The sequence below is a fragment of the Salvelinus namaycush genome, chromosome 16 (assembly GCF_016432855.1).
Source record: "Salvelinus namaycush isolate Seneca chromosome 16, SaNama_1.0, whole genome shotgun sequence".
NCBI lineage: Eukaryota > Metazoa > Chordata > Actinopteri > Salmoniformes > Salmonidae > Salvelinus > Salvelinus namaycush.
The window spans coordinates 39,856,791-39,882,389 of record NC_052322.1 but is presented as its reverse complement, the minus strand read 5'-3'; the positions used below and the strand labels follow the sequence as shown (position 1 = coordinate 39,882,389).

General features: G+C 47.2%; 1 protein-coding gene across 1 annotated transcript in view; it reads left to right on the top strand.

The window, feature by feature from the left end:
- plcg1 (phospholipase C, gamma 1) overlaps positions 1–25,446 on the top strand; it is a 45,765-nt gene extending 20,319 nt beyond the window's left edge. Inside the window, exons 16-33 of the mRNA XM_039011233.1 lie at positions 779–880; positions 2,008–2,195; positions 2,616–2,816; positions 2,935–3,054; positions 3,963–4,143; positions 4,235–4,312; positions 4,434–4,537; positions 4,685–4,778; positions 4,988–5,057; positions 19,444–19,607; positions 20,287–20,383; positions 20,470–20,694; positions 20,859–21,007; positions 21,215–21,329; positions 21,645–21,806; positions 21,963–22,051; positions 22,410–22,687; positions 22,874–25,446. Coding sequence (XP_038867161.1) covers positions 779–880; positions 2,008–2,195; positions 2,616–2,816; positions 2,935–3,054; positions 3,963–4,143; positions 4,235–4,312; positions 4,434–4,537; positions 4,685–4,778; positions 4,988–5,057; positions 19,444–19,607; positions 20,287–20,383; positions 20,470–20,694; positions 20,859–21,007; positions 21,215–21,329; positions 21,645–21,806; positions 21,963–22,051; positions 22,410–22,687; positions 22,874–22,916 — 2,460 coding nt within the window. The 3' untranslated portion in view covers positions 22,917–25,446. The remainder of the gene's footprint in view (positions 1–778; positions 881–2,007; positions 2,196–2,615; positions 2,817–2,934; positions 3,055–3,962; positions 4,144–4,234; positions 4,313–4,433; positions 4,538–4,684; positions 4,779–4,987; positions 5,058–19,443; positions 19,608–20,286; positions 20,384–20,469; positions 20,695–20,858; positions 21,008–21,214; positions 21,330–21,644; positions 21,807–21,962; positions 22,052–22,409; positions 22,688–22,873) is intronic.
- Positions 25,447–25,599: the final 153 nt, after the last annotated feature.

Sequence of the window (25,599 nt, the reverse complement as noted above, 5' to 3'; positions counted from 1 at the left end):
AAATGATCCTTGGTATGACCTTAAAACAATTCCATATAGTTTAGTAGAACCCCCCCCCCTTATTGTAAGTAAGAATAGAATATATTTCTAAACTCTTCTATGTTTAATGTAGTTCCGTGTAGCTCAGTTGGTAGAGCATGGTGCTTGCAACGCCAGGGTTGTGGGTTCGATTCCCACGGGGGACAATGTTAATCATGGATGCTACCATGATTACAGATAGTTCTGAATGAATCGTGAAAAAGTTAGACGCTCAAATATCGTACCCCCAAGACATATATTGGGGGGGGGGGGTTGTTATTTATGCCTCTAACTTTCTCACTCATCATGATTCATTCAGAATTATCTGTAATCATGGTAGCTTCCACATTAATGTAGCAATGTTTAGAAACATATTATATTCTTATTTACGATAACAGTGAATCCAAAATGACACACTACGTTATTTACCATCAATTTATATTGGGCACAAAATAATCTGAAACACAACCAAAACATTGGGGGGGACTACGTACAAAAAGTGTTATGATTTCAAAACGTTTCACACGATATGGATGAAAAAACCCTCAAATTAAAGCTGACTTTAACCTTATAGTCACTGTATAATTTCAAATCCGAAGTGCTGAGTACAGAGCCAAAACAACAACCAATGTCACTGTCCCAATATTTGTGTATCTCACTGTATATGCCTTGGTTGTATGGTCCATAGCTCTCTTGCCACTGTTACCTTTTTTTAAATACCTTTTTCTAACTCAAACACCATCTCCCCCTCTCTCTGCAGGAGTGGTACCCTCACTTCTTTGTCCTGACCAGCAGTAAGATCTACTACTCGGAGGAGACGTCTAACAACCAAGGCAACGAGGATGAGGAGGAGCACAGAGAGGTAAGGCCTTGCGGTACATCAGTGTTTCATCTGAAAAAATGTGTAGCAGTGGGAGGGAAAGGGTGCAAATAAATAGGCTGAAGCATGGGGTTGCCTATCTGCATTTACCCCATTGGGCAGATCTCAAATGTGTTCTCTTAACTAGTTATCATATTGATTCATTTATGTCCCAAGAAACTTGCATAAGCACTGAATAAAATCTAGGCCTATTTGTTAATTTTTCCACCAACACTTTATCTGGGTTCCACTCCTTTTGCTCAACCAAAAATATTATCTGTCTCATCACAATTTAAGTCATTCAAATAAATAATTGAGGTAGTGAGGCGTTGTACCCCAAGTCACCCTACAATTGACCGGTGTTACATTCAGCCCCACTCCCCTATGCACTCACTGTGAATTGCTGAGCATAACATGCTTAACCATGCTTCTGCTAAAAACCATGGGTTTAAAATGGTGCAGTTTGTGCATATTTAGGAGTTAAGAAATAAATTAAGTAGGAATGGAAAGCTGGGATTCCCCTCTTTATAACAAAAGCCATTAACTGCTGTTTTCGCGATTGCAATAATTGTTGTGCATTGAATGCATGTTTCCCTTCCCATGGCACTTATAACATGAATGAGCCACGGAGAGGAATATTTATCTGGCATAGAACACAACAAGCCGACTAGGTAAATAAAGACACTATTCCACTATGGGGTTGTTATTTTTTCTATTAATTAGTTGTTTTGTTTGTAGATAAAGTACATGTGAAATGGAAAAATGCTCCTCAACAGAGTTTTTCATGTTCCATATTTTTTTATTGTGTGGACGCAATGATTTTGCAGTGGCGCAGCACCACAGCAAATAAAGCCAGCGGACACACAGCGGTACATACAGGACAGAACACCACTTTATGGTGCTTAATGCCATAGGACAGGGTTTCCCAAACTCTGTCCTCGGGACTCCAAGGGGTGCACGTTTTTGATTTTTGGCCTAGTACTACACAACTGACTCAACTAATCATCAAGCTTTGATCATTTGAATCAGCTGTGTAGTGTCAGGGTAAAAAACCCTCGGGGTCCCCAGGACCAAGTTTGGGGAAACGCTGCCATAGGAGTTCCAACATTAAAGTCTAGCTGTCTGTCTAGGTCTCTAACGGTATGGACCAACATATAGCAGAGAAGTGGTTCCATGGGAAGCTTGGTGCTGGTCGCGACGGGAGACAGATAGCTGAGCGGCTGCTGTCCGAGTACTGTCTTGAGACGGGCGCTCCCGACGGGTCCTTCCTGGTCCGGGAGAGTGAGACGTTCGTAGGAGACTACACCTTGTCCTTCTGGTAAATCTCCCCTACTGTACCCCCCTCTACTAACTCCCTTCTCCTCACCCTTGTTCCTAGCTCACTCTGAACCTGCCTCACCCCACTCCTCATCCCTGTTCCTAGCACACTTACCTAACCCCCCTTCTCCTGACCCTCTGTCTCCTCACCCACCTCATTGCTTGCATCACATAGTTCAGATAATACTTGTGCTGTATGTTCGGCTAGCCCCGAATCTACGGTGCCCATAGGTTTGCTACACTGCTAAACCTTGGACCTGAACAGTCAATCAATCCAAATGGTTGTCCTATTGTTTTTGTGTAGTAGCCAGTCACGGTGTAGGCTAGGCTGCTGGTCTCTCTGCTAATGCATGGGACAGGGCTGAGTAACTGGGATCATTTCAAATCAATACCTGGTCTCTCTCTTTCACTGTCCACACAGGCGTTCAGGCCGGGTGCAGCACTGTCGCATCCACTCTCGCCAGGAGGCGGGCAGCCCCAAGTTCTACTTGACAGACAACCTGGTGTTTGACACGCTATTCGCCCTCATCATCCACTACCAGCAGGTAGCGCTGCGCTGTAACGAGTTTGAGATGAAGCTGACTGAGCCTGTGCCCCAGACCAACGCCCACGAAAGCAAAGAGTACGTCCAGCTTTCAAGGCTTCAGATAGTCATTCATTTCAATCTCATGTGTGTCAGTGATGACTTTATGAAAGGAGAAGGAGGGTAGGAAAGATGTAAGTATGAGTGTATGTTCTAGGTGGTACCATGCCAACCTGTCTCGGAGCCACGCTGAGAACATGCTGATGAGGGTTCCACGTGACGGGGCGTTCCTTGTTAGAAAAAGGGCAGAGCTAAGCTCCTTTGCCATTTCCTTCAGGTGAGTCCCAAATGTATAGAAACAAACGACTAAAGAAAAAGACAGAATTGTTTGTTCTGGTTGTTACTGATGGGTAAAATGCAGCATTCCGGTATTAGTTACTTGATATTAGGAAAGTTGACATACATTACCGCCTCACCAGCTTGCTAGAACTTGTTTTGAAAGCAAGACGTTCAGAGTACTGAGCTAGCTCAGAGAACGGTGACCTGGTGCAAACTTCTATGCCTTCTACCTATTAAAGATTTTCATGAGAAAGACCATTGTTCTCTTTATCCTACAGTTGGCAACCTAAGCCACAATATCGTAATATGGGACGGCAAGGGCTCTAAATAAAAACATGTCATTGGTAACTTAATGGCATTATGTAACTTTATGGGCGACCCTACCAAATTCACATAGAAATGTGAGTTATAGCTCTATTATTAACCTTGAATGCAAGTCTAAGATGCGGTAGATCTGTTCTAGATGCACTTTCTATGCTTCCCGTTAAGTTTAGTTTGTGTCTCTTCACTTTCGGTTTTGTACACCAGCTTCAAACAGCTGTAACAACATTTTTGGTTCTGGAAAATATATTTGACAGCGGTTTAGACGGTACGATGATTCTCTAAACTATACTGTGTTAGATCACTAGTATAGCTCACGCAGCCATCCACCTGGCCTCCCGAGACATGTGTTATAGCGTCTGCTCTGTTATTACTGACTGGATTGTTTTGAAAATGGACAGGCCAGTTATAGGTCTAATTACAATGAAAAGCATCTTCCATGACCATGGGTTCTTGCCACTGTCGTCTTGGCGTCCTCTTTTGTTTACGGGGGTTTTGGTTCAGATTGCTGTGAAGCACCTGATGATTAATGCATGCAGCAGGACACGTACGTGTGTGTTTAACCCTGTGTTGTCGTCCCCTCAGGGCAGAGGGGAAGATCAAGCACTGCAGGGTGCAGCAGGAGGGCCAGACGGTGGTGTTGGGGACGTCAGAGTTCGACAGCCTGGTGGATCTCATCAGTTACTACGAGAAACACCCGTTGTACCGCAAGATGAAGCTCCGCTACCCTATCAATGAGGAGACGCTGGAGAAGATAGGCACCGCTGTGAGTGGACCACACACACTTGTGCTCATGATTGTTGCTGTAGTCAATGTAAGTGAGTTGGATATCCTTTGAACTGTCATGTATTTGTCAGGAGCCAGATTACGGGTCTCTGTATGAGGGGCGGAACCCTGGGTTCTACGTAGAAGCCAATCAGATGCCCACCTTCAAGGTAAGACTGCACCGGATCTCTCATATCCTGTGTGTTTACATCCTGTCTCCTTCCCTCTCTTTGCAAATGTAACAATGCAAGGATTGTGTGTGTGTCCTAACCCCTTCACATCGGTCTGCAGTGCACAGTGAAAGCCATGTATGAGTACAAGGCCCAGAGGGATGATGAATTGTCCTTCAGTAAGAATGCCATCATCCAAAACGTGGACAAACAGGAAGGAGGCTGGTGAGTGACATCACACACAGGAAGTCAGGTTCACCATCCAAATCTATCAAATCATCACAGAGCTACATGAGTTATCTGGGGTTGGTTATAGAACATCCTTCTAAAGTAAACCCCATTCCGTGTGTGTGTTTTAACTCTCTCACTCAGGTGGAAGGGGGACTGTGGTGGGAAGAAGCAGCTGTGGTTTCCTGCTAACTATGTAGAGGAGATCAGTCCTTCAGCTGTGGAGCCAGACAGATCAGTAAGGCCCTCTACCCTGTAGACACATACTGGGATATGCATCTGCTAATCCCACCTGCTAATAATCCACATTTTACAGCCACTAGTCTATGCTATGAGAGGGACTGTCATTTTCTAGCATCGTTTATAGCAACAACATGTAAAACGCTGCTGTTGGGTTTTTCGATTAGCATTCACGTCTCCCCTCTCCCCCTCCCTCCTCTCCTACAGCAGCTGACAGAGAACAGTCCTCTGGGAGACCTGCTGAGAGGAAGTGTAGATGTGTCTTCCTGTCAGATTGGTGAGTAACTCCTCCCCTTCCTGTTTCTATCCTCCTGCAGATAGCATGGTCACCTTGCCTCGGGACGACCTCTAGATACTTGTATCTCCCTCTCAATCTCTTCTTTGTCTCTCACCACCCACTCTCTCTCTGTGGGGTTATCACTGTTCCATCTCTCTCTCTCTGTGGGGTTATCACTGTTCCATCTCTCTCTCTCTGTGGGGTTATCACTGTTCCATCTCTCTCTCTCTGTGGGGTTATCACTGTTCCATCTCTCTCTCTCTGTGGGGTTATCACTGTTCCATCTCTCTCTCTCTGTGGGGTTATCACTGTTCCATCTCTCTCTCTCTGTGGGGTTATCACTGTTCCATCTCTCTCTCTCTGTGGGGTTATCACTGTTCCATCTCTCTCTCTGTGTGGGGTTATCACTGTTCCATCTCTCTCTCTCTGTGGGGTTATCACTGTTCCATCTCTCTCTCTCTGTGGGGTTATCACTGTTCCATCTCTCTCTCTCTGTGGGGTTATCACTGTTCCATCTCTCTCTCTCTGTGGGGTTATCACTGTTCCATCTCTCTCTCTCTGTGGGGTTATCACTGTTCCATCTCTCTCTCTCTGTGGGGTTATCACTGTTCCATCTCTCTCTCTCTGTGGGGTTATCACTGTTCCATCTCTCTCTCTCTGTGGGGTTATCACTGTTCCATCTCTCTCTCTCTGTGGGGTTATCACTGTTCCATCTCTCTCTCTCTGTGGGGTTATCACTGTTCCATCTCTCTCTCTCTGTGGGGTTATCACTGTTCCATCTCTCTCTCTCTGTGGGGTTATCACTGTTCCATCTCTCTCTCTCTCTCTCTCTCTCTCTCTCTCTCTGTGGGGTTATCACTGTTCCATCTCTCTCTCTCTCTCTCTCTCTCTCTCTCTCTCTCTCTCTCTCTCTCTCTCTGTGGGGTTATCACTGTTCCATCTCTCTCTCTCTCTCTCTCTCTCTCTCTCTCTCTGTGGGGTTATCACTGTTCCATCTCTCTCTCTCTCTCTCTCTCTCTCTCTGTGGGGTTATCACTGTTCCATCTCTCTCTCTCTCTGTGGGGTTATCACTGTTCCATCTCTCTCTCTCTCTCTCTCTCTCTCTCTCTCTGTGGGGTTATCACTGTTCCATCTCTCTCTCTCTCTGTGGGGTTATCACTGTTCCATCTCTCTCTCTCTCTCTCTCTCTCTCTCTCTCTGTGGGGTTATCACTGTTCCATCTCTCTCTCTCTCTTTCTCTCTCTGTGGGGTTATCACTGTTCCATCTCTCTCTCTCTCTCTCTGTGGGGTTATCACTGTTCCATCTCTCTCTCTCTCTCTCTGTGGGGTTATCACTGTTCCATCTCTCTCTCTCTCTCTCTCTCTCTGTGGGGTTATCACTGTTCCATCTCTCTCTCTCTCTCTCTCTCTCTCTCTGTGGGGTTATCACTGTTCCATCTCTCTCTCTCTCTCTCTGTGGGGTTATCACTGTTCCATCTCTCTCTCTCTCTCTGTGGGGTTATCACTGTTCCATCTCTCTCTCTCTCTCTCTGTGGGGTTATCACTGTTCCATCTCTCTCTCTCTCTCTCTCTGTGGGGTTATCACTGTTCCATCTCTCTCTCTCTCTCTCTCTCTCTCTCTGTGGGGTTATCACTGTTCCATCTCTCTCTCTCTCTCTCTCTCTCTCTCTGTGGGGTTATCACTGTTCCATCTCTCTCTCTCTCTCTCTCTCTCTCTGTGGGGTTATCACTGTTCCATCTCTCTCTCTCTCTCTCTCTCTCTGTGGGGTTATCACTGTTCCATCTCTCTCTCTCTCTCTCTCTCTCTCTCTGTGGGGTTATCACTGTTCCATCTCTCTCTCTCTCTCTCTGTGGGGTTATCACTGTTCCATCTCTCTCTCTCTCTCTGTGGGGTTATCACTGTTCCATCTCTCTCTCTCTCTCTCTGTGGGGTTATCACTGTTCCATCTCTCTCTCTCTCTCTCTCTGTGGGGTTATCACTGTTCCATCTCTCTCTCTCTCTCTCTCTCTCTCTCTGTGGGGTTATCACTGTTCCATCTCTCTCTCTCTCTCTCTCTCTCTCTCTCTGTGGGGTTATCACTGTTCCATCTCTCTCTCTCTCTCTCTCTCTCTCTGTGGGGTTATCACTGTTCCATCTCTCTCTCTCTCTCTCTCTCTGTGGGGTTATCACTGTTCCATCTCTCTCTCTCTCTCTCTCTCTGTGGGGTTATCACTGTTCCATCTCTCTCTCTCTCTCTCTCTCTCTCTGTGGGGTTATCACTGTTCCATCTCTCTCTCTCTCTCTCTCTCTCTCTCTCTGTGGGGTTATCACTGTTCCATCTCTCTCTCTCTCTCTCTCTCTCTCTCTGTGGGGTTATCACTGTTCCATCTCTCTCTCTCTCTCTCTCTCTCTCTGTGGGGTTATCACTGTTCCATCTCTCTCTCTCTCTCTCTCTCTCTCTGTGGGGTTATCACTGTTCCATCTCTCTCTCTCTCTCTCTCTCTCTCTCTCTGTGGGGTTATCACTGTTCCATCTCTCTCTCTCTCTCTCTCTCTCTCTCTGTGGGGTTATCACTGTTCCATCTCTCTCTCTCTCTCTCTCTCTGTGGGGTTATCACTGTTCCATCTCTCTCTCTCTCTCTGTGGGGTTATCACTGTTCCATCTCTCTCTCTCTCTGTGGGGTTATCACTGTTCCATCTCTCTCTCTCTCTCTCTGTGGGGTTATCACTGTTCCATCTCTCTCTCTCTCTCTCTGTGGGGTTATCACTGTTCCATCTCTCTCTCTCTCTCTCTGTGGGGTTATCACTGTTCCATCTCTCTCTCTCTCTCTGTGGGGTTATCACTGTTCCATCTCTCTCTCTCTCTCTCTCTCTCTCTCTCTCTGGGGTTATCACTGTTCCATCTCTCTCTCTCTCTCTCTCTCTCTGTGGGGTTATCACTGTTCCATCTCTCTCTCTCTCTCTCTCTCTCTCTCTGGGGTTATCACTGTTCCATCTCTCGCTCTCTCTCTGTGGGGTTATCACTGTTCCATCTCTCTCTCTCTCTCTGTGGGGTTATCACTGTTCCATCTCTCTCTCTCTCTATCTCTCTCTGTGGGGTTATCACTGTTCCATCTCTCTCTCTCTCTATCTCTCTCTGTGGGGTTATCACTGTTCCATCTCTCTCTCTCTCTCTCTGTGGGGTTATCACTGTTCCATCTCTCTCTCTCTCTCTCTCTCTCTCTGTGGGGTTATCACTGTTCCATCTCTCTCTCTCTCTCTCTCTCTCTCTCTCTGTGGGGTTATCACTGTTCCATCTCTCTCTCTCTCTCTCTCTCTCTCTCTCTCTCTCTCTCTCTCTCTGTGGGGTTATCACTGTTCCATCTCTCTCTCTCTCTCTCTCTCTCTCTCTCTCTCTCTCTCTCTCTGTGGGGTTATCACTGTTCCATCTCTCTCTCTCTCTCTCTCTCTCTGTGGGGTTATCACTGTTCCATCTCTCTCTCTCTGTGGGGTTATCACTGTTCCATCTCTCTCTCTCTCGCTCTCTCTCTCTCTCTGTGGGGTTATCACTGTTCCATCTCTCTCTCTCTCTCTCTCTCTCTCTCTCTCTGTGGGGTTATCACTGTTCCATCTCTCTCTCTCTCTCTCTCTCTGTGGGGTTATCACTGTTCCATCTCTCTCTCTCTGTGGGGTTATCACTGTTCCATCTCTCTCTCTCTGTGGGGTTATCACTGTTCCATCTCTCTCTCTCTGTGGGGTTATCACTGTTCCATCTCTCTCTCTCTGTGGGGTTATCACTGTTCCATCTCTCTCTCTCTGTGGGGTTATCACTGTTCCATCTCTCTCTCTCTGTGGGGTTATCACTGTTCCATCTCTCTCTCTCTGTGGGGTTATCACTGTTCCATCTCTCTCTCTCTCTGTGGGGTTATCACTGTTCCATCTCTCTCTCTCTCTGTGGGGTTATCACTGTTCCATCTCTCTCTCTCTCTGTGGGGTTATCACTGTTCCATCTCTCTCTCTCTCTGTGGGGTTATCACTGTTCCATCTCTCTCTCTCTCTGTGGGGTTATCACTGTTCCATCTCTCTCTCTCTCTGTGGGGTTATCACTGTTCCATCTCTCTCTCTCTCTGTGGGGTTATCACTGTTCCATCTCTCTCTCTCTCTGTGGGGTTATCACTGTTCCATCTCTCTCTCTCTCTGTGGGGTTATCACTGTTCCATCTCTCTCTCTCTCTGTGGGGTTATCACTGTTCCATCTCTCTCTCTCTCTGTGGGGTTATCACTGTTCCATCTCTCTCTCTCTCTGTGGGGTTATCACTGTTCCATCTCTCTCTCTCTCTGTGGGTTATCACTGTTCCATCTCCTCTCTCTCTGTGGGGTTATCACTGTTCCATCTCTCTCTCTCTCTGTGGGTTATCACTGTTCCATCTCTCTCTCTCTCTGTGGGGTTATCACTGTTCCATCTCTCTCTCTCTCTGTGGGGTTATCACTGTTCCATCTCTCTCTCTCTCTGTGGGGTGTATCACTGTTCCATCTCTCTCTCTCTCTGTGGGGGTTATCACTGTTCCATCTCTCTCTCTCGTCTCTGCTCTCTCTCTCTCTGTGGGGTTATCACTGTTCCATCTCTCTCTCTCTCTCTCTCTCTCTCTCTCTGTGGGGTTATCACTGTTCCATCCTCTCTCTCTCTCTCATCTGTGGGGTTATCACTGTTCCATCTCTCTCTCTCTCTCTCCTGTGGGGTTATCACTGTTCCATCTCTCTCTCTCGTGTGGGGTTATCACTGTTCCATCTCTCTCTCTCTGTGGGGGTTATCACTGTTCCATCTCTCTCTCTCTGTGGGGTTATCACTGTTCCATCTCTCTCTCTCTGTGGGGTTATCATGTTCCATCTCTCTCTCTCTGTTGGGGGTTATCACTGTTCCATCTCTCTCTCTCTGTGGGGTTATCACTGTTCCATCTCTCTCTCTCTCTGTGGGGTTATCACTGTTCCATCTCTCTCTCTCTCTGTGGGGTTTCACTGTTCCATCTCTCTCTCTCTCTGTGGGGTTATCACTGTTCCATCTCTCTCTCTCTCTGTGGGTTATCACTGTTCCATCTCTCTCTCTCTCTGTGGGGTTATCACTGTTCCATCTCTCTCTTCTCTCTCTCTCTCTCTCTCTCTCTCTCTCTCTCTCTCTCTCTCTCTCTCTCTCTCTCTCTCTGTGGTATCACTGTTCCATCTCTCTCTCTCTCTCTCTCTCTGTGGGGTTATCACTGTTCCATCTCTCTCTCTCTCTCTCTGGGGTTATCACTGTTCCATCTCTCTCTCTCTCTGTGGGGTTATCACTGTTCCATCTCTCTCTCTCTGTGGGGTTATCACTGTTCCATCTCTCTCTCTCTCTGGGGTTATCACTGTTTCCATCTCTCTCTCTCTCTGTTGGGGTTATCACTGTTCCACCTCTCTCTCTCTCTCTGTGGGGTTATCACTGTTCCATCTCTTCTCTCTCTCTCTGTGGGGTTATCACTGTTCCCTCTCTCTCTCTCTCTCTCTCTCTCTCTCTCTGGGGTTATCACTGTTCCATATCTCTCTCTCTCTCTCTCTCTCTCTCTGTGGTTATCACTGTTCCACCTCTCTCTCTCTCTCTCTCTCTCTCTTTCCCTCCCTATCTCTCTCTCTCTCTCTCTCCTCTCTCTCCTCTCTGTGGGGTTATCACTGTTCCATCTCCTCTCTCTCTCTCTCTCTGTGGGGTTATCACTGTTCCATCTCTCCTCTCTCTCTCTCTTGTGGGTTATCACTGTTCCAATCTCTTCTCTCTCTCTCTCTCTGTGGGGTTATCACTGTTCCATCTCTCTCTCTCTCTCTCTCTCTGTGGGGTTATCACTGTTCCATCTCTCTCTCTCTCTCTCTGTGGGGTTATCACTGTTCCATCTCTCTCTCTCTCTCTCTCTGGGGTTATCACTGTTCCATCTCTCTCTCTCTCTCTCTCTGGGGTTATCACTGTTCCATCTCTCTCTCTCTCTCTGTGGGGTTATCACTGTTCCATCTCTCTCTCTCTCTCTGTGGGGTTATCACTGTTCTATCTCTCTCTCTGTGGGTTATCACTGTTCCATCTCTCTCTCTCTCTCTCTCTCTCTCTCTGTGGTTATCACTGTTCCATCTCTCTCTCTCTCTCTCTCTCTCCTGTGTTATCACTGTTCCATCTCCTCCTCTGTGGGGTTATCACTGTTCCATCTCTCTCTCTCTCTCTGTGGGGTTATCACTGTTCCATCTCTCTCTCTCTGTGGGGTTATCACTGTTCCATCTCTCTCTCTCTCTGTGGGGTTATCACTGTTCCATCTCTCTCTCTCTCTGTGGGGTTATCACTGTTCCATCTCTCTCTCTCTCTGTGGGTTTCACTGTTCCATCTCTCTCTCTCTCTGTGGGGTTATCACTGTTCCATCTCTCTATCTCTCTGTGGGGTTATCACTGTTCACTCTCTCTCTCTCTCTGTGGGGTTATCACTGTTCCATCTCTCTCTCTGTGGGTTATCACTGTTCCATCTCTCTCTCTCTGTGGGGTTATCACTGTTCCATCTCTCTCTCTCTGTGGGGTTATCACTGTTCCATCTCTCTCTCTCTGTGGGGTTATCACTGTTCCATATCTCTCTCTCTGTGGGGTTATCACTGTTCCATCTCTCTCTCTCTGTGGGGTTATCACGTCCATCTCTCTCTCTCTTGTGGGGTTATCACTGTTCCATCTCTCTCTCTCTGTGGGGTTATCACTGTTCCATCTCTCTCTCTGTGGGGTTATCACTTTCCATCTCTCTCTCTCTGTGGGGTTATCACTGTTCCATCTCTCTCTCTCTGTGGGGTTATCACTGTTCCATCTCTCTCTCTCTCTGGGGTTATCACTGTTCCATCTCTCTCTCTCTGTGGGGTTATCATGTTCCATCTCTCTCTCTCTGTGGGGTTATCACTGTTCCATCTCTCTCTCTCTCTCTCTCTGTGGGGTTATCACTGTTCCATCTCTCTCTCTCTGTGGGGTTATCACTGTTCCATCTCTCTCTCTCTGTGGGGTTATCACTGTTCCATCTCTCTCTCTCTCTCTCTCTGTGGGGTTATCACTGTTCCATCTCTCTCTCTCTGTGGGGTTATCACTGTTCCATCCTCTCTCTCTCTATGTGGGGTTTATCACTGTCTTCCATCTCTCTCTCTCTCTGTGGGGTTATCACTGGTTCCATCTCTCTCTCTCTATGGGGGTGTTATCACTGTTCCATCTCTCTCTCATCTCGTGGGGTTATCACTGTTCCCATCTCTCTCCTCTCTGTGGGGTTATCACTGTTGCCATTCTCTCTCTTCTCTGTGGGGTTATCACTGTTTCCATCTCTCTCTATCTCTGTTGGGTTATCACTGTTTCCATCTCTCTCTCTCTGTGGGGGTTTCACTGTTCATCTCTCTCGTCTCTGTGGGGGTTATCACTGTTCCATCCTCCTCTCTCTTCTCTGTGGGGTTATCACTGTTCCATCTCTCTCTCTATCTCTCTGTGGGGTTATCACTGTTCACTCTCTCTCTCTCTGTGGGGTTATCACTGTTCCATCCTCTCTCCTCTCCTGTGGAGTGATCACTGTTGCCATCTCTCTCTCTCTCTGTGGGGTTATCACTGTTCCATCTCTCTCTTCTCTGTGTGGTTATCACTGTTCCATCTCTCTCTCCTCTGTGGGGTTATCACTTTTTCCATCTCTCTCTCTCTGTGGGGTTATCACTGTTCCATATCTCTCTCTCTGTAGGGTTCTCACTGCTTCCATCTCTCTCTCTCTCTGTGGGGTTATCACTGTTCCATCTCTCTCTCTCTACTGTGGGGTTATCACGTGTTCTCTCTCTCCTCTCTCCTCTCTCTGTGGGGTTCATCACTGTTACCATCTCTCTCTCTCTCTCTCTCTGTGGGGGTTAATCACTGTTCCATCTACTCTCTCTCTGTGGGGTTAGCACGTGTTCCATCTCTCTCTCTCTGTGGGGTTATCACTGTTCCATCTCTCTCTCTCTGTGGGGTTATCACTGTTCCATCTCTCTCTCTCTGTGGGGTTATCACTGTTCCATCTCTCTCTCTCTGGGGGGTATCACTGTTCCATCTCTCTCTCTCTGTGGTGTTATCACTGTTCCATCTCTCTCTCTCTGGGGTTATCACTGTTCCATCTCTCTCTCTCTGTGGGTTATCACTGTTCCATCTATCTCTCTCTGTGGGGTTATCACTGTTCCATCTCTCTCCTCTGTGGGGTTATCACTGTTCCATCTCTCTCTCTCTGTGGGGTTATCACTGTTCCATCTCTCTCTCTGTGGGGTTATCACTGTTCCATCTCTCTCTCTGTGGGTTATCACTGTTCCATCTCTCTCTCTCTCTCTGTGGGGTTATCACTGTTCCATCTCTCTCTCTCTCTCTCTGTCGTGGGTTATCACTGTTCCATCTCTCTCTCTCTCTCTGTGGGTTATCACTGTTCCATCTCTCTCTCTCTCTCTCTGTGGGTTATCACTGTTCACTGTCCATCTCTCTCTCTCTCTCTCTCTCTCTGTGGGTTATCACTGTTCCATCTCCTCTCTCTCTCTCTCTCTCTCTGTGGTTATCTCTGTTCCATCTCTCTCTCTCTCTCTCTCTCTCTCTCTCTGTGGTTATCACTGTTCCATCTCTCTCTCTCTCTCTCTCTGTGGTTATCACTGTTCCATCTCTCTCTCTCTCTCTCTCTGTGGTTATCACTGTTCCATCTCTCTCTCTCTCTCTCTCTCTCTGTGGGGTTATCACTGTTCCATCTCTCTCTCTCTCTCTCTCTCTCTCTCTGTGGGGTTATCACTGTTCCATCTCTCTCTCTCTCTCTCTCTTGGGGTTATCACTGTTCCATCTCTCTCTCTCTCTCTCTCTCTGTGGGTTATCACTGTTCCATCTCTCTCTCTCTCTGTGGTTATCACTGTTCCATCTCTCTCTCTCTCTCTGTGGGGTTATCACTGTTCCACCTCTCTCTCTCTCTCTGTGGGTTATCACTGTTCCACCTCTCTCTCTCTCTCTCTGTGGGGTTATCACTGTTCCCTCTCTCTCTCTCTCTCTCTCTCTGTGGTTATCACTGTTCCATCTCTCTCTCTCTCTCTCTCTCTCTCTCTCTCTCTCTCTCTGTGGGGTTATCACTGTTCCATCTCTCTCTCTCTCTCTGTGGGGTTATCACTGTTCCATCTCTCTCTCTGTGGGGTTATCACTGTTCCATCTCTCTCTCTGTGGGGTTATCACTGTTCCATCTCTCTCTCTCTCTCTGTGGGGTTATCACTGTTCCATCTCTCTCTCTCTCTCTGTGGGGTTATCACTGTTCCATCTCTCTCTCTCTCTCTCTGTGGGGTTATCACTGTTCCATCTCTCTCTCTCTCTCTGTGGGGTTATCACTGTTCCATCTCTCTCTCTCTCTCTCTCTCTCTGTGGGGTTATCACTGTTCCATCTCTCTCTCTCTCTCTCTCTCTCTCTGGGGTTATCACTGTTCCATCTCTCTCTCTCTCTCTCTCTCTCTCTCTGTGGTTATCTCTCTCTCTCTGTGGTTATCTCTCTCTCTCTCTGTGGTTATCACTGTTCCATCTCTCTTCTCTCTCTCTCTCTCTCTCTCTGGGGTTATCACTGTTCCATCTCTCTCTCTCTCTCTCTCTCTCTCTCTCTGTGGTTATCACTGTTCCATCTCTCTCTCTCTCTCTCTCTGTGGGGTTATCACTGTTCCATCTCTCTCTCTCTCTCTCTCTCTCTCTGGGGTTATCACTGTTCCATCTCTCTCTCTCTCTCTCTCTCTCTCTCTCTGTGGTTATCACTGTTCCATCTCTCTCTCTCTCTCTCTCTCTCTGTGGGGTTATCACTGTTCCATCTCTCTCTCTCTCTCTCTCTCTCTGTGGGGTTATCACTGTTCCATCTCTCTCTCTCTCTCTCTCTGGGGTTATCACTGTTCCATCTCTCTCTCTCTCTCTCTCTCTGTGGGGTTATCACTTCCATCTCTCTCTCTCTCTGTGGTTATCACTGTTCCATCTCTCTCTCTCTCTCTGTGGGGTTATCACTGTTCCACCTCTCTCTCTCTCTCTGTGGGGTTATCACTGTTCCACCTCTCTCTCTCTCTCTCTGTGGGGTTATCACTGTTCCCTCTCTCTCTCTCTCTCTCTCTCTCTCTCTGGGGTTATCACTGTTCCATATCTCTCTCTCTCTCTCTCTCTCTCTCTCTCTCTCTGTGGTTATCACTGTTCCATCTCTCTCTCTCTCTCTCTCTCTCTCTCTCTCTCTCTCTGTGGGGTTATCACTGTTCCATCTCTCTCTCTCTCTCTGTGGGGTTATCACTGTTCCATCTCTCTCTCTCTCTCTCTCTGTGGGGTTATCACTGTTCCATCTCTCTCTCTCTGTCTCTGGGGTTATCACTGTTCCATCTCTCTCTCTCTCTTTGGTTATCACTGTTCCATCTCTCTCTGGGGTTATCACTGTTCCATCTCTCTCTCTCTCTCTCTCTCTGGGGTTATCACTGTTCCATCTCTCTCTCTCTGGGGTTATCACTGTTCCATCTCTCTCTCTCTCTCTCTATCTCTCTCTGTGGGGTTATCACTGTTCCATCTCTCTCTCTCTCTCTCTATCTCTCTCTGTGGGGTTATCACTGTTCCATCTCTCTCTCTCTCTTCCCTCTCTCTCTCTCTCTCTCTCTCTCTCTCTGTGGGGTTATCACTGTTCCATCTCTCTCTCTCTCTCTCTCTCTCTCTCTCTCTCTCTCTCTGTGGGGTTATCACTGTTCCATCTCTCTCTCTCTCTCTCTCCCTGTGGGGTTATCACTGTTCCATCTCTCTCTCTGTGGGGTTATCACTGTTCCATCTCTCTCTCTCTCTCTCTCTCTCTCTGTGGGGTTATCACTGTTCCATCTCTCTCTCTCTCTCTCTCTCTGTGGGGTTATCACTGTTCCATCTCTCTCTCTCTCTCTCTGTGGGGTTATCACTGTTCCATCTCTCTCTCTCTCTCTCTCTCTCTCTCTCTGTGGGGTTATCACTGTTCCATCTCTCTCTCTCTGTGGGGTTATCACTGTTCCATCTCTCTCTCTGTGGGGTTATCACTGTTCCATCTCTCTCTCTGTGGGGTTATCACTGTTCCATCTCTCTCTCTGTGGGGTTATCACTGTTCCATCTCTCTCTCTGTGGGGTTATCACTGTTCCATCTCTCTCTCTGTGGGGTTATCACTGTTCCATCTCTCTCTCTGTGGGGTTATCACTGTTCCATCTCTCTCTCTCTGTGGGGTTATCACTGTTCCATCTCTCTCTCTCTGTGGGGTTATCACTGTTCCATCTCTCTCTCTCTGTGGGGTTATCACTGTTCCATCTCTCTCTCTCTGTGGGGTTATCACTGTTCCATCTCTCTCTCTCTCTCTCTCTGTGGGGTTATCACTGTTCCATCTCTCTCTCTCTCTCTCTCTCTCTGTGGGGTTATCACTGTTCCATCTCTCTCTCTCTGTGGGGTTATCACTGTTCCATCTCTCTCTCTCTGTGGGGTTATCACTGTTCCATCTCTCTCTCTCTGTGGGGTTATCACTGTTCCATCTCTCTCTCTCTGTGGGGTTATCACTGTTCCATCTCTCTCTCTCTCTGTGGGGTTATCACTGTTCCATCTCTCTCTCTCTCTCTCTCTCTCTGGGGTTATCACTGTTCCATATCTCTCTCTCTCTCTCTCTCTCTCTCTGGGGTTATCACTGTTCCATATCTCTCTCTCTCTCTCTGTGGTTATCACTGTTCCATCTCTCTCTCTCTCTCTCTCTCTCTCTCTCTCTCTCTCTCTCTGTGGGGTTATCACTGTTCCATCTCTCTCTCTCTCTCTCTGTGGTTATCACTGTTCCATCTCTCTCTCTCTCTCTGTGGGGTTATCACTGTTCCATCTCTCTCTCTCTCTCTCTGTGGGGTTATCACTGTTCCATCTCTCTCTCTCTCTCTCTGTGGGGTTATCACTGTTCCATCTCTCTCTCTCTCTCTCTCTGTGGGGTTATCACTGTTCCATCTCTCTCTCTCTCTCTGTGGGGTTATCACTGTTCCATCTCTCTCTCTCTCTCTCTCTGTGGGGTTATCACTGTTCCATCTCTCTCTCTCTCTCTCTCTCTGTGGGGTTATCACTGTTCCATCTCTCTCTCTCTCTCTCTCTCTCTGTGGGGTTATCACTGTTCCATCTCTCTCTCTCTCTCTCTCTGTGGGGTTGTCACTGTTCCATCTCTCTCTCTCTCTCTCTCTCTCTCTCTCTCTCTGTGGGGTTATCACTGTTCCATCTCTCTCTCTCTCTCTGTGGGGTTATCACTGTTCCATCTCTCTCTCTCTCTCTGTGGGGTTATCCCTGTTCCATCTCTCTCTCTCTCTCTGTGGGGTTATCACTGTTCCATCTCTCTCTCTCTCTCTGTGGGGTTATCACTGTTCCATCTCTCTCTCTCTCTCTCTGTGGGGTTATCACTGTTCCATCTCTCTCTCTCTCTCTGTGGGGTTATCACTGTTTCATCTCTCTCTCTCTCTCTCTGTGGGGTTATCCCTGTTCCATCTCTCTCTCTCTCTCTGTGGGGTTATCACTGTTCCATCTCTCTCTCTCTCTCTCTGTGGGGTTATCACTGTTCCATCTCTCTCTCTCTCTCTGTGGGGTTATCACTGTTCCATCTCTCTCTCTCTCTGTGGGGTTATCACTGTTCCATCTCTCTCTCTCTCTGTGGGGTTATCACTGTTCCATCTCTCTCTCTCTCTCTCTGTGGGGTTATCACTGTTCCATCTCTCTCTCTCTCTCTCTGTGGGGTTATCACTGTTCCATCTCTCTCTCTCTCTCTCTGTGGGGTTATCACTGTTCCATCTCTCTCTCTCTCTCTGTGGGGTTATCACTGTTCCATCTCTCTCTCTCTCTCTGTGGGGTTATCACTGTTCCATCTCTCTCTCTCTCTCTCTCTCTCTCTGTGGGGTTATCACTGTTCCATCTCTCTCTCTCTCTGTGGGGTTATCACTGTTCCATCTCTCTCTCTCTCTCTGTGGGGTTATCACTGTTCCATCTCTCTCTCTCTCTCTCTGTGGGGTTATCACTGTTCCATCTCTCTCTCTCTCTCTCTCTCTGTGGGGTTATCACTGTTCCATCTCTCTCTCTCTCTCTCTCTGTGGGGTTATCACTGTTCCATCTCTCTCTCTCTCTCTCTGTGGGGTTATCACTGTTCCATCTCTCTCTCTCTCTCTGTGGGGTTATCACTGTTCCATCTCTCTCTCTCTGTGGGGTTATCACTGTTCCATCTCTCTCTCTCTCTGTGGGGTTATCACTGTTCCATCTCTCTCTCTCTCTCTGTGGGGTTATCACTGTTCCATCTCTCTCTCTCTCTCTGTGGGGTTATCACTGTTCCATCTCTCTCTCTCTCTCTGTGGGGTTATCACTGTTCCATCTCTCTCTCTCTCTCTGTGGGATTGTCACTGTTCCATCTCTCTCTCTCTCTCCCTCTCTCTCTCTGTGGGGTTATCACTGTTCCATCTCTCTCTCTCTCCCTCTCTCTCTCTGTGGGGTTATCACTGTTCCATCTCTCTCTCTCTCTGTGGGGTTATCACTGTTCCATCTCTCTCTCTGTGGGGTTATCACTGTTCCATCTCTCTCTCTCTCTCTCTGTGTGGGGTTATCACTGTTCCATCTCTCTCTCTGTGGGGTTATCACTGTTCCATCTCTCTCTCTCTCTCTGTGGGGTTATCACTGTTCCATCTCTCTCTCTCTCTCTCTCTCTGTGGGGTTATCACTGTTCCATCGCTCTCTCTCTCTCTCTCTCTGTGGGGTTATCACTGTTCCATCTCTCTCTCTCTCTCTCTGTGGGGTTATCACTGTTCCATCTCTCTCTCTCTCTCTCTCTCTGTGGGGTTATCACTGTTCCATCTCTCTCTCTCTCTCTCTCTCTGTGGGGTTATCACTGTTCCATCTCTCTCTCTCTCTCTGGGGTTATCACTGTTCCATCTCTCTCTCTCTCTGTGGGGTTATCACTGTTCCATCTCTCTCTCTCTCTGTGGGGTTATCACTGTTCCATCTCTCTCTGTGGGGTTATCACTGTTCCATCTCTCTGTGGGGTTATCACTGTTCCATCTCTCTCTCTCTGTGGGGTTATCACTGTTCCATCTCTCTCTCTCTCTCTCTCTCTCTGTGGGGTTATCACTGTTCCATCTCTCTCTCTCTCTCTCTCTCTCTCTGTGGGGTTATCACTGTTTCATCTCTCACTCTCACACTCACACTCACACTCACTCACACACACATCTGTATTGATACTATAAAGGTTCAATACACGGTCCTTCCATTACTACAGGCACATGCTGTGCCATGCACCACTCTGTTTGTTAGGAATGAGCACCAAACAGCCTAACTAGCACGTGTTCATGGCTGCCACAGCTCTCTCTCTGCTCTGCTCTCTCGCCCCCCTCTCTCTCATCTTGCGCTCTCTCTCTCCCCCTAGTGGTGCGGCCTGATGGTAAGGGAAGCAGGCTGCATGTGTTCTCCCTCCTCCCCGCTGCCTCTCCTAGGGCAGGGCAGGTCTTGGACATTGCTGCCAATACCCAGGAGGAGCTCAAGGAGTGGGTCATCAAGATCAGAGAGGTCACCATGACATCAGAGGCCAAGGTATGGAAAGAATACGTTGTAGTAAATGTGTAAGAATAAAGAATGGAAGAAGCGTATACCATGTGCAGGAATACTTCCTCAGAAACTGAGTCGTGTGGTTGTCTGTGAAGTAATGACTGTGAGTAGTGTCAAACTGAGTCTTGTGGTTGTCTGTGAAGTAATGACTGTGTGAGCAGTGTCAAACTGATTCTTGTGGTTGTCTGTGAAGTAATGACTGTGTGAGTAGTGTCAAACTGAGTCGTGTGGTTGTCTGTGAAGTAATGACTGTGAGTAGTGTCAAACTGAGTCGTGTGGTTGTCTGAAGTAATGACTGTGAGTAGTGTCAAACTGAGTCTTGTGGTTGTCTGAAGTAATGACTGTGAGTAGTGTCAAACTGAGTCTTGTGGTTGTCTGAAGTAATGACTGTGAGTAGTGTCAAACTGAGTCGTGTGGTTGTCTGTGAAGTAATGACTGTGTGTAGTGTCAAACTGAGTCTTGTGGTTGTCTGTGAAGTAATGACTGTGAGTAGTGTCAAACTGAGTCGTGTGGTTGTCTGAAGTAATGACTGTGTGAGTAGTGTCAAACTGAGTCGTGTGGTTGTCTGTGAAGTAATGACTGTGTGAGTAGTGTCAAACTGAGTCTTGTGGTTGTCTGAAGTAATGACTGTGAGTAGTGTCAAACTGAGTCGTGTGTGTGTCAGCTGGAGGAGGGGAAGATGATGGAGAGAAGGAAGAAGATCGCTCTGGAGCTGTCTGACCTGGTCATCTACTGTAGACCTGTACCCTTCGACGAGGACAGTAAGGACGCGTCTATACAGTTAAACACACTCTGTCACACACACACAAGGATATCTCACCCTCCCATCTCCCCCCTGCTCCTGTAGAGATTGGGACAGAGCGGGCGTGTTTCCGGGACATGTCGTCATTCCCGGAGACCAAGGCAGAGAAGTATGTGAACCGGATCAAGGGGAAGAGGTTCCTGCAGTACAACCGGCTGCAGCTGTCCCGTATCTACCCCCGTGGACAGAGGCTGGACTCCTCCAACTACGACCCTCTGCCCATGTGGCTCTGTGGATCCCAGCTGGTCGCGCTGAACTTCCAGACTGCAGGTACAGAGGGAGGGAGGGATGAGTTGTTACTGAGTGAGAAGGGGGATTGATACACTGGGGTAGGAGAGGGAATTGTTCAATTAAAAAAAACATTTTTTAACAGTGGCTGGTTTTCCTTACATTACCTTTTTGAATATGACTGACTGAACTTCTCCCCTCTCCAGACAAGCCCATGCAGATGAACCAGGCTCTGTTCATGTTGAACGGGAGGAGTGGCTACGTCCTCCAGCCACCAATCATGAGAGACGACAACTTTGACCCCTTTGACCGACACACACTGAGGGGCCTGGAGTCAGTCACCCTGCAGATAGAGGTGTGTGGTCTTCTATCCTCGTGGAAATCCTCAGAAGTCCCCACAAGGATTGTAAAACAAGGAAAATTCTCCCTCAATGGGACATTTCCCACGTCTCCATGAGGACAACGGCTATCTTCAACTTAAGGGTTGGGGTTAGGGAAAATTTTAGGTTCCCATGAGAATATAAAAACGTGTGAAGGTGTTTAAACTGTCTGTCCTCTCCAGGTGTTGGGTGCTCGTCATCTGCCTAAACACGGTCGTGGCATCGTGTGCCCCCTGATCGAGATCGAGGTGTGTGGCGCAGAATATGACAGTGCCAAGCAGAAGACTGACTCGGAGGGTGAGTAACACACCTTACACTAATACTTAATTCAACCAATCAGGTTCTTTACATCTAGTTAGTAGTTGGTTAGTTGAACCAAGTGTTATTTCGAAGAGAAGGGTCCTAGGTTTTAGGGCAAGGATGTAGTGATGGGTTTGGAATTAAGCTCGTCATTTCCTGTCTAGTTATGGAAAAACAAAGTTGTACAAATATCTAAGGATTGTGTGGCAACCTGATGGACAAAACATCTCCTAGTGTGTACACACAAACACAATATATGACAATGGGGACTTGGCTGATCTAGTCTTCTCTCTCTCTCCATGTTCTCTTCAGCGGATAATGGTCTGAACCCCACGTGGCCTCGGAAGCCTTTCCAGTTCACCGTGTGTAACTCTGCCTTTGCCTTCCTGCGCTTTGTGGTGTACGAGATTGACATGTTCAGCGACCAGAACTTCCTGGCTCAGGCCAGCTTCCCCATCAACAGCCTCAAGACAGGTAGGTGTCATATCGCACCAACATCCACTCGGATTGGCTGAGACAAGTATGATACACCCTGACTGTCTCTCTGACTAACAGAATAGTTTGGCATTTCAGATTACCATTCTTTTGGCATTACTAGACTCATGTCTGTCTGTCTCTGTGTGGTGTCAGGTTACCGGTCGGTCCCTCTGAAGAACAGCTGTAATGAGGATCTGGAGCTGGCCTCTCTGCTGGTGCACATGGACATCACCCGGAGCAGGGTGGGTACTGGTACACTCACTGGACTGACTCCACCACCACTGTCAGAGTTCCCATCACACATTGACAGTTATTCACTAGGGCCGGGATGGTACCAGTATCGCGTTACTCGTTAGTATCCTGGCAAGGAAACAAAATACATGTTTCCAACATCCCTAATGTTGGAAACAAATATCATTACGTTGTCAACCAGAATCACATTTAATTTCCAAGCTATAGTGCACAGTATTTTACAGACAGCAGGTTTTTAAAGGACCATAGTGTTATCTTTGTGTTTTTCATTTTTGCCATGGAAAACACATTGCATTACTGGTATCATCCCTAATATTCACTCCAACTTATTTTCTCTCCCTCTACTAGGCTGAAAATGGGGAGGTGCTGAGCCCGTTTCTGCCGGTAGGAGGTGTCTCTGCAGCGGTGGTTACCCAGACAGGGCGTGAGCGTCTTGGGGAGACAGGCTCCACGTCCTCAGCCTCCTCCATGTCCCCTCTGCCCCAGTCCCCAGCAGCCCAGACCCAGGCTCAGACACAGGCCTACAGAGGCAGGGAGGGCTCCTTCGAGGCCCGCTACCAGACACCTCTGGATGACTTCAGAGTATCACAGGAGGCTCTGCTGGACCTGGACCCTCAGAACAGGAGGTATGTGTAAGGAGGTATGTGTAACTTCTATCTGTCTGTGTTGGTGCATTTCAGTTTTGTGAGATTTTAGTGTGTCCTTGCTTGCTCTCTCTCTCTCCCTCTCCCTCTCTCTCTCTCTCTCCCTCTCTCTCTCTCTCTCTCTCTCTCTCTCTCTCTCTCTCTCTCTCTATTCCAAACCCCCCTCAGGATGATGCGCAGGACCAGAGTGGGCGGAGAGAACCGTGTTTAGGCCGGACCAATCAGGGCGCATTCCAATCCCTCCAGCTCCTCCCCGTACCGATGATGTCACTGACTGCTGTGAACACTGTTTCTATGGAAACACCCACCACCGCTTTGGCCTACATTTCAGGCAGCTCTCCCTTGCTCTGCTCTCTTTCTCTCCTCTGTGTGTCCCCCTCCTGGAGTGAGTGTGAGGTGGAGGGGGCGGGAAGGGAGAGAGACGACAAAGATGACAAGAAAAAAATAATACGCAAAGAAGTTTCAGCCCTCGGCTAAGATGTCGGGAGATGGGGGATTTTGGCGTGCTTGACTCTGGCGCAAAGGTTTGCGAGGGAAAGAAGAATGGAAGAGGGAGGGATGAGATGAGGGAGGGAGCTGTGAAGGTGTCAGTTTGAAACTGTTTTCCACGTTAGGTTATTATTATTCTCTTCTCTCTGGCGTATATGAGTATATATATTTATTCCTGCTGTGCTGTTGGCCAGACGACGGCAGCAGCCAACCTGCTCTTAAAGAGCTTCTGTCTCCATGTTTTTTTAATTATTTTTATTTAAACTTTTAAACATTCATGTGATTTTTCTTTAATGTGTAAAACACGAGGGCTCTGTGGAGTAACTCAAGCCTTTATATATATATATACACATAGGCTTTTCTTATTTTGCCAAACTTGCATTCTGAAAACTACGGGTCATTCCGTTGCCTGCCTTGTGATGTAAAAGCAGTTTCTCTTAACAGTCTCTAACAGTAAAAACACTCACACTCTTACCCCCTATACACTATTCAATCTGGAAAGCTGAAGTGTTAGATTCCGTGATAGAAATGTAAAGGTAATTGAGCTGACAAATGCAGCATTTACAGTGAAAGCAGAGACTGCAAACGCGGGAACATTGCCTTTAAATTCTAATCACGCTGTAAAACTGAACTTCTGCGATGTGGCTTGAATAGAGCCCAAATTACCCCCCCCCCCCCCCCCAAATATAGAACCTTGTCAAATGTGCTACCCTATTTGGAGATTAGCATGGCATTATTTTTCCCTTTTTAGGATGCCATACTGCATTGTAGAGTGCTGGAACTGAGCTAGCCTGTCTGTCCCTGAAAGTTGTGTCAGTAAGCAATGCTGTGAGTTCAAATGCTAGTGATGAAGTCACATCCTTAATGTTTTATCTCTGTTTCAATGTGGATACATGACGGCGGGAGGAGAGACAGGGTGCCACTGGATGCAGTGTTGTATTCAGTTCTGCCCACACGTTTACAAGACGGGCTTGGTTTTAGCAGACATTCCGGTGCCAGCGCAGAGCGATGTTTTAAATAATGTTTTATTGTAGCAAGTGTCTACAGTTTCTGCTCTGGACTTCAATACATTTCCACTTGGAATGAAAGGCGAGGTCAATGGAAGACATTAGTTATCTTTGTTTACCTATGTGTTAAAGTTCTCTAAATGGTAGACCGTCTTAACTGGTTTTGAGGGCTTGCGTGTAGATAATCTTAGAGTAGAGCGCGCTAGGAAGTCGACTAACCTAATTAAGTGCAGTATTGCTGGCCGAGAAAGACCTAACTGAAATCCTATAGACAGTATCGATTTGAAGGGCTGTAGGTCGGTGGTTCTTGTATGCATATTATTCAGCTGAGGGGATGTTTGTCTTTTCCATATGCTCCCAAAGATTTTCTGAAGATTCTTTCAGCACAGCTGTTTGCCACAACTGCTGATTGATAAAGACTTCTGTATTAGACATGAAGGGGTTAAATCACTGTGGTCTATAGTGACATGACTCAGCCTGCAGGGGTCATAACAGCACATTTATGTAATTCAAGTGAGATGAGTTAATTTGTAAATCTCCATAGCAGATCTTACTGAATGTATATCGGTGTTGTTCCTGAAAGCTCAATTGATCATTCCTGACTGACAAACGCCCCCAGTCGGTGGTTTAATGGAAGTTGCTCTCAGCAACCAATCTAAGGTCACGCACTTTTGTGCTTACCCCCACAATGGTTTAGGCTGGGAGTAGGGGAGGCCGGAGTCATATTTCACTTGATATGCAATGCCCCTCTTGAGCAGACCATAGTCTAAAACCAGTATTTAGAATGTTATGCCATGGAGGGAATCTCCTTTTGAAGCCATATGGATTTAGTTAAGTGGAACATGGGGGTTGGAACTGAATACCTAAGGTCTGAATCTTCCCACCTTTTGTTTTGCGGCCAATGTCAAACTTTCACAGTAAGGTTGAGGGAATGTGTACATGCACACACACTTTCGCTCTGTGTTGTCCCTGTTGTGCTACATAGCTCCTAATGCTGACCAGTGTGCTTTCTTCCATGGGCCTCGATGTACACAACTATATATCTACATTGTTCATTCAGAAATCCTATTGTCATCTACTGTTTCTTTTGATCTAGACACATCACAATTGTGACTGACGGTCTCATTTACAAACCAAGCCTTTCTGTATTGTGCCTAAGCTATGGAGAAAAAGTATTCATTTTAATTTTGCCTTTCATATGCAACATATTCAAGCCTGAGAATTAAAGTACTTAATCAACTATGATTGGCCTGATCTTGTGCTTGTTTGATTATAATGTATAAACAGTCCTATGAATAAAAATCAGTTTAATTCACATCAGGCAACTGTAGGCCTACAGTTTACTGAGAAGGTTTGAAGTGTTAAGAAATTGCTCAATGATTAACTCTTCTGATCCAC